This window comes from Podarcis tiliguerta (assembly GCF_965153285.1).
Source record: "Podarcis tiliguerta genome assembly, chromosome: 4".
Classification (NCBI taxonomy): Eukaryota; Metazoa; Chordata; class Lepidosauria; order Squamata; family Lacertidae; genus Podarcis; species Podarcis tiliguerta.
Window position 1 is genome coordinate 27394078 of NC_139537.1, and position 16043 is coordinate 27410120.

Consider the following 16043-nt stretch of genomic DNA (forward strand, 5'->3'; position numbering starts at 1 on the left):
GGTCAGGGGTCCCTTTACCTTTACCTATATGGTAGGAAACTTATGCCTATACCTATATGGTAGGAAACTTATTTACCTTCATATTTTAGGAAACAACCGCATTTGCAGTTTTATAGAAGCTAAAACAATTCGGTCTAATTCATTGACTTTGTTTCTTAATTATTCAAAAATATAATTCATGCATTTTCTCTTTTAAAGTGATTCTCAAGGTTGTGGCAACTTTATTAAAGAATTCAACTCCAAGTGCAGAACTAATGGAAGTTCGCCGTTTGTTTTTATCAGATATGATAAAACTTTTCAGTAACAGCCGTGAAAATAGGAGGTATGCCAGTAATCTTTATTCCCTTTTGTTTGTGAAGCTCAACAAGGTTATTTTCATCTGGGTGGAGGGGTGTTCAGCTATAGTTGTGTGTAAATTCAGCTTTATGTAACCTTCTGAAAAAATCCAGAAAGAATAATTACAAATCTCAGCTTATTTTCCATGGATGTGTAATGTGATGCTGAGAGGCAAACAAAACTTAATTAAAAGAAATACAAGTTGTAATATTTTAGAATGGAATGCTTTGAATGAATATTTCGAATGAAATATTCAGGCTTTCCTTACATCTGTAACAAATGGAAAAGTTCAAATGCCATGTGATCATATTGTAACTATTTTATTTTAGATGTTTACTTCAGTGTTCGGTGTGGCAGGACTGGATGTTTTCTCTGGGATATATCAACCCAAAGAACTCTGAAGAACAGAAAATTACTGAGATGGTGTACAACATCTTCCGCATTCTTTTGTACCATGCAATAAAGTATGAGTGGGGAGGATGGAGGGTCTGGGTTGATACTCTTTCTATAGCCCATTCCAAGGTAAGAGTCACTTTCGGAAGTTCAGTTTAGCTGCTGTTATAGTAGTCAACATGTCATAGATAGAATTTAGTGCCATCTTGTGGATAGTATGAAATATGACCAGTTACCACTGCCTTGGATTATTTTCACTATAGTTCTTCCATCAGCTGCATCTGTGCAATTAAACATAGCGATATACAATTATAGTCTTTAACATATCATATAGATCTGCTTGCCATAATTTGGTATCTTAACTCAAAATTCAACATCTTAACACAGCGTGTATGAACACTCACAGAAATGTTGTTAAATAATATTACTAGTTAAATAAAGGAGAAATACTGATAATTGAGTATAATACAAAAACCCTCTAAATTGTGGAAATTTTAAATTTTATTTGCATTATTCAATAAAATATTAAATAAAAATATATTTTTAAGATACCTTGCTGTTGTTTCCCTTCCATAGTTCTTATGTAGTGAACCAGTTTCGCAATTAATGTAGATTCCTAGATTTTATCAATCTTTTCATTGATAGTTGGTATAATCAATGCATCATGGCTGCATCCAATGCTTGTGGATCACTTGTTCAGTATAACTCCCCCTTCCTCTTCCTTCCCCTGTAGCTCCCCATGCACCATCAAAATCTGTCCAGATGGTTGAGGGACCCCCAGGAGGAGATTTGGGGAGTTCAGGGGAAGGTGATAGGAAGGGGAAGTCCCATTGTTCAAGTAGAGCTCAGAGCATAATGTTGGATACAGGCCATTACTTTTACAGATAGGAAAAGTTTTTCCCACTGAGATATAAAACTTATGTAAGTAATGTAGTCTACTTATAATTGTTTTCATAAAGATTATTCATATTATATGTCTATTTTATTTAAATGCTAAGTATCTTATCACTTTTTTCCTCCACTTACATTTAAATTTTTACTTTACCTGTTTTTCTGAGTTCTTGGTGACATTTGCCTCTAATAGTTCCATTTCCCCCCTTTGTTAATAACCTGCTAAGGGCCCATACTCTGTTCTGCTTCACTCAAGGAACACAGTGGCTTGATAGTGTTCCAACAGTTTTAATGTTAGTTAAACGTGTAAGTATTGACTTTTCTCCTAAAATTGTAATTTGTTTGTATTAAGGTCACCTATGAAGCTCACAAAGAGTACCTAGCAAAAATGTACGAGGAATATCAAAGACAAGAAGAGGAGAATATAAAGAAGGGGAAAAAGGGGAATGTTAGCACTATCTCAGGCCTTTCAGCTCAGACAACAGGAGCAAAAGGTGGAATAGAAATTCGTGAAATTGAAGATCTTTCACAAAGCCAAAGCCCAGAAAGTGAAACGGACTACCCTGTTGGTACAGATACTAGGGATTTACTTATTGCAACAAAAGTATCTGATGATGTGCTTGGAAGCGCAGATAGACCAGGGGGTGGTGTGCATGTAGAAGTTCACGATCTATTAGTTGATATAAAAGCAGAAAAGGTAGAAGCCACAGAAGTAAAGCTGGACGATATGGATTTATCACCAGAGACTTTGGTAACCAGAGAGAATGGTGCCCTTGTGGAAGTAGAATCCTTATTGGACAATGTATATAGTGCTGCAGTTGAAAAACTTCAGAACAATGTTCACGGAAGTGTAGGCATAATTAAGAAAAGTGAAGAGAAGGACAATGGTCCCTTGATAACACTAGCTGATGAGAAAGATGAACCTTCTAACAATACCTCATTTCTTTTTGATAAAATACCCAGCCAAGAGGAGAAATTGCTCCCTGAACTGTCCAGCAATCACATTACTATTGCAAATATGCAAGAGACTCAGATGCACCTTGGTGTGAATGATGACCTTGGACTCCTCGCTCACATGACTGGTAGTGCTGACATAGCATGTAGCTCGAGCATAATAGAAGATAAAGAATTCAAGATTCATACCTCTGTGGATGCAATGGGCACAATTTCTGAGAGAGACCTGGCTTCATCATCCAAAGGATTAGAATATGCAGAAATGGTTGCTACAACTCTTGAGACTGAGTCTTCTAGTGGTAAAACTGTACCAAATGTAGATGCAGGGAGTATTATATCAGATACGGAAAGATCTGATGATGGGAAAGAAGTGGGGAAGGAAATAAGAAAAATCCAAACCACCACTACAACCCAAGTAAGTTTTTTGGTACAATGACAATGTTACTATATTATTAAATTTATTGATAAAGTGTGTGTCTATATTTTAGGTATATCAGTTTTAAAAGGGAAGTAAATGCCTAGATAACCTCACTCAGCAGTTTCATGTAGATACGAATCGGTGTAGAGCATGAGACTGTTCATCTCCGTGTCTTGGGTTTGAGCCCTTCATTGGGCGAAAGCTTCCTGCCTTGCAGGGGGTTGGACTAAATGACCCTCATGGTTCTTTCTAACTCTACAATTCTAGGAAATAAAACGAGTCAAGGACAGAGGCTACTAGAATGAAATGAGATGGAAACATGCAGACCTCCATAGTGCAAATGCCATGGAGAGGAGCAAACCTTCTGGCATTGCAAATAGCAGTGAAACTACTGTAACACTCTGCCATGACTCCCAAGCAATCAACCAGAGTGTGCTTTCTCTTAAACGTTATATTCCCAGAATTTTACAACTGAAGAAGACTTTATTGACTTTGTTTCACTCTCGCTCTTTGGCATTTATTTAAAATAATAAATAAAGCTGTCGCCATGTAGCATTGGAGAAACATTTTTATCTAGACATTACTCAGTACTGTTTCAGTAAGAAATATACCAAGCATGCTTCCACAGAGAATAGCAAATTTTCTAACTGTGAAGGATCTAAGTCTAGATCAGAAAAACAGTAAACAGTAGCCAGGAATAGACCATAAAGTGAGCACTGTGCAGATAATCGCAGAAATTCATTCTGAATCCCTTTGGGAATTAGACTGAAAGGAAGGAGGAACGTGGGGGTTTAGGATAGTTACCCAGTCATAAAAAAGACACTATGCACAATTCCAGAAGATGTTGTTCTGGCATGTAAGGCAGGCTGGGTCAGTATAATGATCAATGTACTGCAGATGTGGGGCTGAGGGAAACTAGTTTGCTGAAGACCTCTTGGTGATTTCATGATAAAAAGTCACATTGGGTCCACCTGTTAAAAACAAACATTGTAGTAGCTGGGTCTCTTAGGCACTACAATGCCTTTTTGCAGACTAGAGAATGGTATGCTGATTCTTCTCACCCTACCTAATGATTCTCTAAATGATACCAATTTTGATGATAGCCAGTCAGAAATTCAAGATATGCCACCTGGGCACAAATACATTGCACCATCAATTGCAATGGGATGCTGTTAGGAAGAGCAACACCACTCCTCTCAAACTGAAAATAGTTCAAGTGCACTCTCCACATGCAGTGCTTTTACCCATGACTCCCCGGATTTTTTTCCTCCCAGGATTTTCCCCCCTGACAAGTGAGAACCTCACACATAGAGAATAAATAAGAGTCTCTTCATTGCAATTCTTTCTCCTATTTGTAATTCGAGATGCTTTGAGATGGACTTGAATAAAACTTTACAGAATGGATGCATACGCCTCTGCTAAAGCAGCCTTTTGGAGACAGGTGCTCCAGAATGTGCTTCTAGGGTTGTAGATAGCCATTATATACCTTTTCTGGACCCAGCATTTGTATGTCCCACCTGAGAGCATATTCACAACTGTTGGGCTTGCCTGTAAAAAGTGTATTTCTTTGAGTAAAAAGCTGGTCTCAGGCCTCACTTCTCTCTTTGACTGCCTAGTCTAAGTGGCTCTGTTTCCAAGTTTACTTCAGCATCCAGAGAAGTCCTGCTGGTGCTGCCTGTTGCTGGTGTGTGTGTTTTTATCGTTCTTGTGTTGAGTGTGAGTGTTTGCAGCTTAGACAGTTGTGCTGGTTGGGAATAAAATGTTCTAAACACATTCTGGAGCACATGCCTCCTCTAGGCCACCTCAGCAAAGGCGTATGTGTCCATCATGTAAAGTTTTGTTCAAATCCAACTGAGAGCAGATTTTCATTCAAAGAAAATTACCTTTCACAGGTTAAGCCTGTGTTTCTTTTCAGTGCAAAGGTGTGTAGAAACCTTGTCCCTGCCAGCTGTGTTATAGAGGATAAAAGGCTGCTCTTTTGTAATTGCCCTCTTTCATTTTTCCTTGATAGTCTTTCTTGCAGCAAATGTAGGGAGATTTTAGCCCCTAGACATTTTTGGACTTCAACTCCCAGCATCCCCAACATGGCTAATGGTCAGAGATGGTGGGAGTTGTAGGCTAGCAGCATCGGTCGGGCCACAGATTCTCTACCCCTGAATTACATGTATATTGCAAGGAATAGTCGGTAGATCTTATTACGATTTTATTACAGAGGTGTGTATGGCTTGGAGAGATTTGTATGGAGATTTGCATGGCGTGGAGAAAGTGAGTAAGGATTTTCCCCCCACCATCTCTCATAATAAGAGAAACTGGGGCCATCCAGTGAAGCTCAAAGTTGGAAGATTCAGGGCAGTCAAATGAAATTACTTCTTCACGCAGCACATAGTTAAGCTATGGAGTTCACTCCGACAGGATGTAGTGATGGCTGCCAACTTGGATGACTTTAAAAGAGGATTAAACAAATTCATGGAGGATACTACTACTAGCCACAATGGCTGTATTCTACCTCCACTGCCTGAGAGAGCATTCCTCTGTATATCAGTTCCTGGCTTCCCATTGGCATCTGTCTGGTCATATGATGCTGGACTAGAGAGCCATTTGGTCCGATCACGGCAGGCTCTTATATTCTTATGAGAAGTAAAAGGAGTTATACTAGGAGTAATATTGTGAGTAATGGTTTCCATTTATTTTGCACGTCAAAATCATTTCTCCTTGTGGATGAAACAACTGTCCTTATATTACAAAGGCAAATACTTTTCATGAGAAGTTAATCCCATTTTAAAACAGTGCTGAGGGGCTGGACTTTGGTTAATTATAAATGAATGTTCTTAAATGCAAACTAATTATTTTATTTGTTGCATTTAGACTGTTTACATGTAAAACTTCATATATCCTTATGCTGATCCAGTATCTTATTCAGTCACTTTGGAGGTCGTGATCAGAAGTGTTTTCAGTAGTCTAGCACTAGAAAGTAATTCTGCTAATTAGTTTTTGCTGGCCGTTGAATATTTGCCTAGTAATTATCCTTGACACTTCATTCTCTTCCTTTCTTTGCCAAGCAAACTGAATTATGACCTTGAGAATAAAACATTATACAGTGAAGGCTGATATATAATCCAGAAATCTACATTAGCAATATTGAATCAATCAACATCAACAAAATAGCTATTTGAATACCTACAGAATGTGGTTCAAAACCACATAATTGGAACTATGCTTATTGACTACAAAACACTGATATGTCAAGGAATGAAAGTGATTCCTGTTTGTTAATGATCAAGCAAAATGCTGTGGCAGCTTTTTGGCCATCTCCCAAATTAGGTCTAATCCATCAAAAAACAATTTAAAGTATGTGGCTTCATGTGTTCTATTTTAATTGTTTTAATAGGGTATTGTTTGTTATAAAATAAAGACTTTAAAAATAGAAGTCATCTCATAGTAAATGGCACTCAGAGCTTTACAGAGTTCTGCCAATCCTGTGTTTATATGCTTGCAGTTCAAGGAGTTATTTCAGAAACATAATGTTGACAACTATCTCTACAGCAGCACGATTCCTTGTCAGTGAATGAAACCTAGGCCGTTGCCTTGAGACCTGGAAACAACCCTAGATCACACAATAGATTTGTTTTACATGCAAGCTGTCTTGACCTTCTTTGCAGTAATACAACTTGCAACCACTCCTATAAAAAAAAAAACATATTTGTGATTGCCCTGTTCACATTTGTCTACATCAGTGCACACTTAGAGACAATTGGGACTGCTCATGAATAGAATAAAATTCAGTATGTTGTAATCCCAGGTAAAATTCTACATTAGGAAAGAAACTATGTAGGGTGTGGGCTTGTTTTCTCTTATGTCAGGTGTATGTCTTTCTTTTCCTGCATTCAAGCAGCTATACTTTGTGTATCATTCTCTTTTATTTATTAAATTTCCAACCCACCTTTCATCCCAAAAAAGCTTAGCATGGCAGTCCCCAAAGTGGTAAGACAATAAAATAAAAATATACTTACAGTATCTAAAAACCGTGTAAAACAGTCACTGGTCAACACCAGCTGGAAACTACCTAGCAATGGCACCACCAACATGGTCTCCCCTGCTGATTGTAGGGCCCAAGATGGTGGTTATTAGGGAAGGTGCTTTTTAAAGTACTACCCAAGTCATATAAGACTTTGTATGCTACTACTAACAGTTTGAGTTGGGCACATCAGCTCATAGCCAGTGCAGTACTTTCAGGAGTTGTGACACATGGTCACATCAGGCTACCCCACTTCCCAACCTAGTGGCCACATTCTGTACTATCTGCAGCCTCTGGGCCATCCTCAAGGGTGACCTTGCATTACAGTAGTCAAGGCAGTTGAACATTTGTGTTGTTCAAGTAGTATGTACCATTGTTTACATAGTCAAAAGTGCAACATGCATCCACAAGAGGGGAGGTTCAGTAGATTCAGGGTAAAACCCCAAGTTTCCAGAAGTATCAAATATCTTTAGAAGTACCATTGCTGATGGGTGCATATCTGGACGACTTTGTCAAGTTATGGATGTCCCATTTTAAGGAAGCTGTCGACAAACTAGAGGGCAACAGGATAATGAGGGCATTGGAAACCAAGTTGCACAGAAGTGGTTGAAAGATGTTAAGCCCAGATAATAGAAAATGAAGAGGAAACATGATACATGTTTTCAAATATCTGAAGGGCTGTCATGTAGAAGATGGTGCAAACATCTGCTAGGAGCACTTTAGCTACAAGAGCCCTGCATTGAGCAGGGCTTGGACTAGATGCCTTCCAACTCTAGCATTCTTTGATTCCAAAGCAATGCTGTGGGGCTGGGTGGAATTCACATACATATTTTCCCAACACGGACAGGATGAAAATAGCTACTGGGTTGGATTTAGATCAAGAAAAAGATCACAGCAGGGAAGAGTCAAACACATTTTCTCTAGCGCTGCTAGAGGATCCTCCTGGCTGCTTTTAAACCAACCAACCAACCAACCAAACGGCACATAATCAGCTTTTGAATAGCTTTCTAGCAAGCTCACATGATACAACCTGTGTGTTTTGTATCACTTCCTGCCAGGATAATGGTTCTCCACTTAAAGAGTGAGAAAACTTAACTAATGTTTTGTTTACTGCAAAATGTACTTATAATATTTAATAAAGTCAAACGTAGTGTTGATATTTACTTACTTACTTACTTACTTAAAGCATTTTAATTCTGCTCTTCAACTAAAAAAGGCTCCTAGAGCAGCTTAGAAATTTCAGGGATAAGAAGGTCAGGCCTCACAAAATACAAAGAATGTGGCAGGAAGGAGGGAGGAAGCACACTGGCACGAGTTCTTAGAGACAAAATGCATGCTTTTACCTACAAAGGGCTTCATAGGTGGTATTAGAACAGGGCAAAGTTGTTTAAGTAAGGATGGCTAGAGACAAATTTACACTGCTTTCATTGTTTTATTTAATTATGAAGAAAGATCGCATTAAATACGTGTGTTTTAGTTCCCATGTGTGACCAGTGCCAGAATTTTGCATTGAAGATTTTAAATATATTTACTGCTTATTTAGGCTGTGCAAGGTCGATCTATTACACAACAGGATAGAGACTTGCGTGTTGATTTGGGATTTCGGGGAATGCCCATGACAGAAGAACAGAGGCGACAGTTCAGTCCCGGTCCACGAACAACAATGTTTCGTATTCCAGAATTTAAATGGTCCCCAATGCACCAGAGGCTACTTACTGATTTGCTTTTTGCTTTAGAAACTGATGTGCATGTTTGGAGAAGGTAAGGGGCCTTTTTTGTATCATTTTTTGTATCATTATTTCACTAGTATAATAATAAAACTATCATTGCCTGTTAATTACACTAGGCAGTTAAGCTTACTGCTGTGGAAGCTGTTAATGTATTCCTTTACCTAGCTACTTGAATGAGTAGCATGCTTCCTGCTCTTCATAAAGTAAATTTTCTGTTTGACATTTACTACACACATTCAGCATGGTTAGTAATAGAGCTTCAAGAATGTTGGGACTCAAGGTGACATTCCTGATTCTCCTGATCCTGTGAGGAAGGTTGGCTGAGAGAAAGAGAGCGATTAGCCCAAGTGCATTTTAAGGTCAAGTGGAGATTTGAGCCATTGTCTCCCAGGTCTTAATCTACTTAATAGCCTTCCACCTTACTCCACATTCTTGAAAAGAAGATGTAGAAAATAACTAACTGGGATACAGAGGAGAGAAATACTCTTTTCCCTTAGGCCTTGAAGCATATTAGGTTTCTTGTTAATAGTCCTGTGTAGCAGCTTATAGAATAGCCAATTTAAGCTACATACACTCTTATATCGGGGTCAGGGAATAAGCTGCATGGAACTTTGTGGGGCTTCCATAAGCTGGAAGAAAGTTTGGTTCATTTTGTTTCCATTGGTAGGTGTGTCACTAATGTATCATATGTGTTGTCAGACAGGTTATTAAAAAGAAAGTTGGATGGTAGCATTTCAGAACTTATTTGCAAGGCTACCTTTTAAAAATAGTTTTCATTGTGATTTCTTGCTGTTAGTAAACATTTATGTTGGTTTTGATCTTTGTGTTAGAAATCTATTCTAAAATTTCCCTAACACATTTTTCCTCAATTTTTTTTTTGGTAGCCATTCCACAAAGTCTGTAATGGATTTTGTCAATAGCAATGAGAATATTATTTTTGTACATAACACTATCCACCTCATTTCCCAAATGGTAGACAATATTATCATTGCTTGTGGAGGAATTCTACCATTGTTGTCTGCAGCAACATCCCCAACTGTAAGTACAATATTTCCATCTAGTGGGTATGTTGAAAATTGCATGCCAAGAACAATGTGTCAGATGCTTTGTTTTTGGAAGTTTCCCTTAAAAGAAGAAAATGTGCATTTAAAAAAAAAAGTTTAGAAAGTGAATTCTAATCAAACATGTTCTTAACCAATTTATATAGGTGGTGCTGTATTAAAGCAATGATATATTTTTGAAACAGTACAGTTTTCAAATGCTCTGGGAAAACTAATGGCCACAATTGCTAGAAAGTTATACCAATAGCTAAACCACTTTTCACCTAGCTTATCCCATTTAGAATCATTATAGAATGATTTTCTAAAATATCTGAATGGAGGTACTAAACATTACAAGAGAAATATGTCTTTAATTTGGGAGCATATTGCATTCAGGAGAGACAAAGTATGTACACCCTGTTGTTGCAGGTGGTATATGTTGAATTCTCTTGTTGGATACATTACAAACAAGCACAGTTCAAATTCCTTGACCACTGCTTCCTTGTGGCATTAACACTGTAAAATACCTTCTTTAGAATTATTGCTGGACTCTTACATCAGTTTTACAAAGATAGGCAAAGTTCCAAAGAGGCCTATTAGATGTGTACAATGGCTTGCACACATCCAGTGTGCAAGACTTCTCGTCTTCCCTTCATTTTACGCCCAAAACATCACAATATATTTTAAAGAGTGTCTGAAACTGCCTCATGTTTCAAGGATACTTTTGAGAGCAGGACAGAGAACTAAAAGGAGAGACTTCTAAAGGCCCCCTGCACACATGGAGCAAAGCACATAACTCTGGATCTCAGTTACAGCTTTACTTACATTATGCATAAAATGCTTACTTATTTAATAAAATATACACACCACTGAATTGTTGTAAAGAGCTTAGAGGAACCTCTAAGCTCTTTACAACAATTATTAAATATAAATATGAATAAATAAGACAGGTCACCCTTCTAAAAGCAACACATTGCAATACAGAATTAAGTTTTTATCAGTGTTTTTTCTCTTGATCTTCCCCTAACTTCCCACTTAGCCCAGTGTTCAACATTGGGTCCCCGGATGTTGTTGGACTACAACTCCCATCAGCCCTGACAGATGACTAAGCTGGCCTTGTTTGATGGGTGCTGTAGTCCAGCAACATCTGAGCACCCAAGGTTGAAGAACAGGGAAGTGGGAATGGGGCTGTAGAGTTCTGGGGTTATAGAATGGGAGCTGGTGCTCACATTTTCTGTATTAACCTCCTACTTGAAAAATCCCCAGGAGTGGAATGAGGAGCAGGCTGGATTAGAACCTTTCTCCTTGATGCATATGATGTTGATAATTAACCTGCAGGAAATTGCTTAAATGAATGAATATTAAAAAGAGAGAGAAAAGATACCTCACTAGCAGCCTGGGGTGATGTAGTCCACTCTTCCACATGTCTTACTAGCCTCTTGGCATTTAATATGCAGGGGTATCACTTATAGATGCGCTCAGTTCTTGGAACACTTCATAAAAAGAATCTGGTGTTTCCAATTAAGCGCAGGTTCTTTTCTGGTCAGTAGAAGAGAGAAATCCTCTTGATCTTAAAGCTGCCCTGCCCCACCCCCCAGTAAGAATGCAAAGTTTGGTGTAAGATAGATTTCCTAGTTAAAAAACAATGAGACCACAACAGTCATGAATAGACTGTACAAATTGGCAAACAGGAGGAGTTTGTTTGAGGTCATACATGAAACATTTACAGCATAAATTACAGCACAAATGCAGTGTATTGCCTTTAGGTTTTGATAGGAATGTGAGACTAGAACAGGTTTCTCTTTGGAAACAGCAACTTAGATTCAAAGTGCTACTTTGGGCACCCCCAGTGGAATCTGAGACTTTCGTTTGAACAGCATATGTCTTTTACCTATTCCAAGTTGTAAGCTGCTTTTGAAAAACTTTTCTGAGTTTCAAAAGTGGTTTTCCAAATATAAGTCTAGAGCTCCATTTAGCACGCAAAACTGTTATTTGGATCGGGGCTCTTGAAATTTAATTTAAAATGTAGAAATGTTCTAGTATGCACACAGCCCCTATTTTGGTAATGCATGTTAGATAACCATGTTGCTTTCTCAGCCAAATGACTGACAAGGCACACTTCACAGTACTGCAGCTGATCTGTGAATACTCTTTGGAAAATGATTGATGGCATGGAGCCATTCAGCAGTTGCTTAGAACTATTTTGCAGCTCAGAATGGTGAATGTAAATATAAAACCGTAAAAAATACCAGCAGATCACAAGATGCTTGCATCTGGCAAATTTTTGGGTTTCAAAATGTCTTAGAGGCACCAAGCGCTTCATTTTACTTTGATGGAGGGGTTGCCTTTGAAGGTAGGGAGTGGGTGGTGCTGTGGTCTAAACTACTGAGCCTCTTTGGCTTACTTATCAGAACATTGGCGGTTCGAATCCCCGTGACGGAGTGAGCTCCCATTGATCTGTCCCAGCTCCTGCCAACCCAGCAGTTCGAAAGCACGCCAGTAGAAGTAGATAAATAGGTACTGGTGCGGCGGGAAGGTACACGGCGTTTCTGTGCGCTTTGGCTTCCGTCACAGTGTTCTGTTGTGCCAGAAGCGGTTTAGTTATGCTGGCCACATGACACGGAAAGCTGTCTGTGAACAAACGCCAGCTCCCTCAGCCTGAAAGCAAGATGAATGCCACAACCCCATAGTCGCCTTTGACTGGACTTAACTGTCATGGGGTCTTTGCCTTTACCTTTGCCTTTACCTGTCTTTGAAGAATTAAAAGTTTACAAATAGCAAGCCAGGCTTTTTTCCCCATTTTGGTAATTCTGACTTCTAGCTTTTACTAAGAAAAACGTATTTATCCTTCATATATTTATTGTTTGTTCATCTATTTGTGTATATTGAACTGCATAGGTCAAATGATAACTAATTTTAAGTTTGAACTTCAGAGTTTGTTTTCAAGAGGTTGCTTTTAAAAATTAAAAAATTCAAATTGTAATGTAAAATACATGATTTTAGAGTATTAGTTTCTATTTTGCATTGTATTTTTTAATTTGACTGTAACATTTCTTTTTCTTTTTGTTGTGATCTGTTGTCTGCTTTGTCTGTTGCATGTCCAGGGTTCTAAGGTTAGTATTACTGCTACAAGTTTCAGTTCATAGCTTTTACAATTTATTTTATTTCTTATTCATTTTTCAGTTATCCAGCCTTTGATAGAATGAAGTAAATAATATCTGCATTATGAAATTGTTCATAACACTGTAAATATATTGATCTTGAGTCGGAAATGCCATCTTCACAACATATCACAGGGCACCACATACAATACTTTGATTCAGATGCATCAAAATGTGGGAGGACATACCATCCACTTTGTATTATTGTGCTTTCACCTACATGATCTGTGTTTAGTGGGTGTGTAGTGGATCAAGGGACTTAATAAACATGTTGTTTCAGGAAAATACTCATTCAATATTATTTCTACTGCAGGCCTAATTTTTATTGGATAAATATCAATGAAAACCCTAAACAAATTGACTAGTTATTTTTTAACTGTTATTTATGCTTGGATCGTTAGCACTTGCATAGTAAAAGTTCTGTTTTGAGTATTTACATTGTTTTATGAAATAGGCAACATTAGCATAGAGTAGACCTTAAAAGAGGGGAGGACAAAGTGTTATCTCCTCCCCAAATTATCTATTTTTGCAGGAAAGAGTTTGGAGGGTACACAATTTTGTGCTGGGTAGAAGGAAGATATTCTCATCACAAACATGGCCAGTCCAAAGCTCTGTATCCACGGTCCAGCTCAATTTGTGGATTTGGGATCATATAAATAAATAGAATTCATTTGCACAGGCCTTATCTTTATGTATTGTGGTGGTTGTTTAGTGTATTTATATTCTGGCTTTCTCCCAAGTTGGATTCAAGGTAGCTTACATCATTTTCTAACAACTTTATAAAATACAAAGTACAGTCAAACCTCGGTTCTCGAACGGCTCCATTGCTGAACATTTCAGCTCCCGAATGCCAAAACCTGGAAGTAAACGTTCTGGTTTTCGAATATTTTTCAGAACTCAAACGACTTCCAATGTGCGTTTCTCTTTTTTCCCCCATTGAAATTGCTGACAGCCCTTTGATTTTCGGTTTTCGAACATTTTGGAAGTTGAAGGATCTTCCGGAATGGATTACGTTCAAAAACTGAGGTTCCACTGCAATAAAAATAAGCTTGTTAAAAGCAACGGAGGCTGTGGAGCAAGCAGACGAAGAATAGAAACTTTGGGTGGGTGCTTGATCTGGCACCTGGATCAAGTTTATATGTTAAATATCACGAGGGACAAGATGGAGATCTGAGGGACCCCGCATGTCAGTGACTATGGGGTTGAATCCAGCATCACTTTCTGAACTTGTCCCTCCAAGAGCGATCAGAGCCACTGTAAAGCAGTGGCCTGAGGTCTCATCTCACAGGTGGTGCAGAAGGATACCACAAATCCTAAGCCTTGCAGGACTACCAAAAATTAGAAGAAACCCATAAGTGGAGGGGGAAGCCTAAAACAATCTATTCAGAGCTGAGAATGCCCAGTGAACATTAAATGTTGACTGATTGATAGGGGTGGAGAAGTGGAAATCTCAAGAGGAAGTGGCTACAAACCTGAACAGGCTCACCATTACAACATTTTGTTGCCCCACTGGTGCACTAACAAAAGTGCATCCTGTTGGAAGTTTTGTAATGTAGGTGAGCAATATCTGCATCCAGATGCGCATTTCGGATTCTCTGTATTTTACTGTCCCTTCATTACAATAGAAAACTGTGTGGCCTTGTTGTAAGACAATGCAGTCATTGCAAGAACTGAAGTGTTTCTCCACCAATTTACACTAAATATAAAGCATTTGCTTTATTTTTCGCTCAGTAGTGGTGCCACATCGTTAATTAGGATGGTTTGTGTTGTGCCACAACATTGTCATGTTCTCTTTGCGACCCCTGATTGGCTGGGATGCACTCATGCAGTTTAGGGGAGGGGTGAAACAAGAGCTGTGAAAAGGAATGAAAAAGGTACAGTTAGGCAGGTGTTTGAAGGGATTTCACATTCCTAAATTTTAAAGAGAAAAATAATTCTAGTTTGCATGTGAAATCTGTTTGGTGAAATAATTACTCAACCAGAAAATAATGGGAGCACTTCCTAAAATCGTTGGCTTCTTTCTGCTAACTTTTAATGAGAGCAAAATCATTTTCCAACATATTTGTAAGTTTCTCTGTGAAAATGGACCTTCCTATTGAGTTTACATTCTTAAAAACTAACTGTAATTTATAATTGTGGAACACAATGGGTTTAAATATAAATTAGAGCATATTTCTTTGGACTTGTTTATAATAGCCTTGGTGTTCTATAGTCCTCCACATATGACTGGGTATAATCTTCAAAATAACTGTTTTGGGTGTAGAGTGGCACTATTAATAATGTTTTTCTGGGATAGTTGCAACGTAACAGTTGGCACTCATACCACTTTTGGAAGTGATCCTGTGACTTTGTGGACATGGAAAAGGATGGATTTTCCAGTTACGGTCTTGTAAACAGGATTTAGTCGCAAGATTGCCCTTGGATTGCTAAATAATTTAATTGTAACTTTTGCGTATACACGCGCTCATAGGAACAATCTGACAAGTCATTGCATGAAATAAGTGTGCGTGCGTGCGCGTGCATGCGATAGATATACTTTATGTGTGTGCGCAGGAAGGGGGGTTGATTTCACCCCCAGAGGTGCACTCCATTGTCTCTCTAGACAGACGGATGCCAACAACAATATATATTTAATTTTGTAAGGCTAACAAATAGTACACCCTGCAGTAAATCCCACTTGGTCAAAAATAATAATCACCCTTGTCTAAAATTCCAATATGTATTGGAATAGTTTTTATTTTTTTTATCACTTGTTTGCTGCTGTGGGTTCATTTGGAAGGAAAGGATATAAATCTAATAAACAAACAAACAAAATATTAGACTGTATAATCAGTTGTGACTTTACTCACTTCATGACAGTGTCTTGGCAATCTCCTCGTACTCCAAGAATAAATTAAATTATGCTATGTGTCCACTTTTCAAAGAATGCTTTCCTAAGTGTACCTCAAAGATAGAACAAGGTTTGCGTGGGCTATGTATCTTCTCTTAGTTCCCCAATGATGCAGGAAGATAAAACAGCTCTATGAGTCCTCCTTGTCCTGTGCTTCTGTTTCTTAATATGGACAATTTACAGATAGACAAAATTGAGAACTCTTTCTGCATTGT

The 16043-nt window shown here is 38.3% G+C and overlaps 1 protein-coding gene across 3 annotated transcripts in view; it reads left to right on the top strand.

The window, feature by feature from the left end:
• NBEA (neurobeachin) overlaps window positions 1-16043 on the top strand; it is a 349991-nt gene that overhangs the window by 66157 nt on the left and 267791 nt on the right. For 2 of the 3 annotated variants that reach the window (XM_083437001.1, XM_083437002.1), the window contains exons 20-24: window positions 199-322; window positions 666-858; window positions 1973-2989; window positions 8551-8768; window positions 9622-9775. In XM_083437001.1, coding sequence (XP_083293127.1) covers window positions 199-322; window positions 666-858; window positions 1973-2989; window positions 8551-8768; window positions 9622-9775 — 1706 coding nt within the window. Of the gene's footprint in view, window positions 1-198; window positions 323-665; window positions 859-1972; window positions 2990-8550; window positions 8769-9621; window positions 9802-16043 lie in introns of all 3 variants that reach the window. The other variant, XM_083437003.1, reaches the window with a different exon arrangement.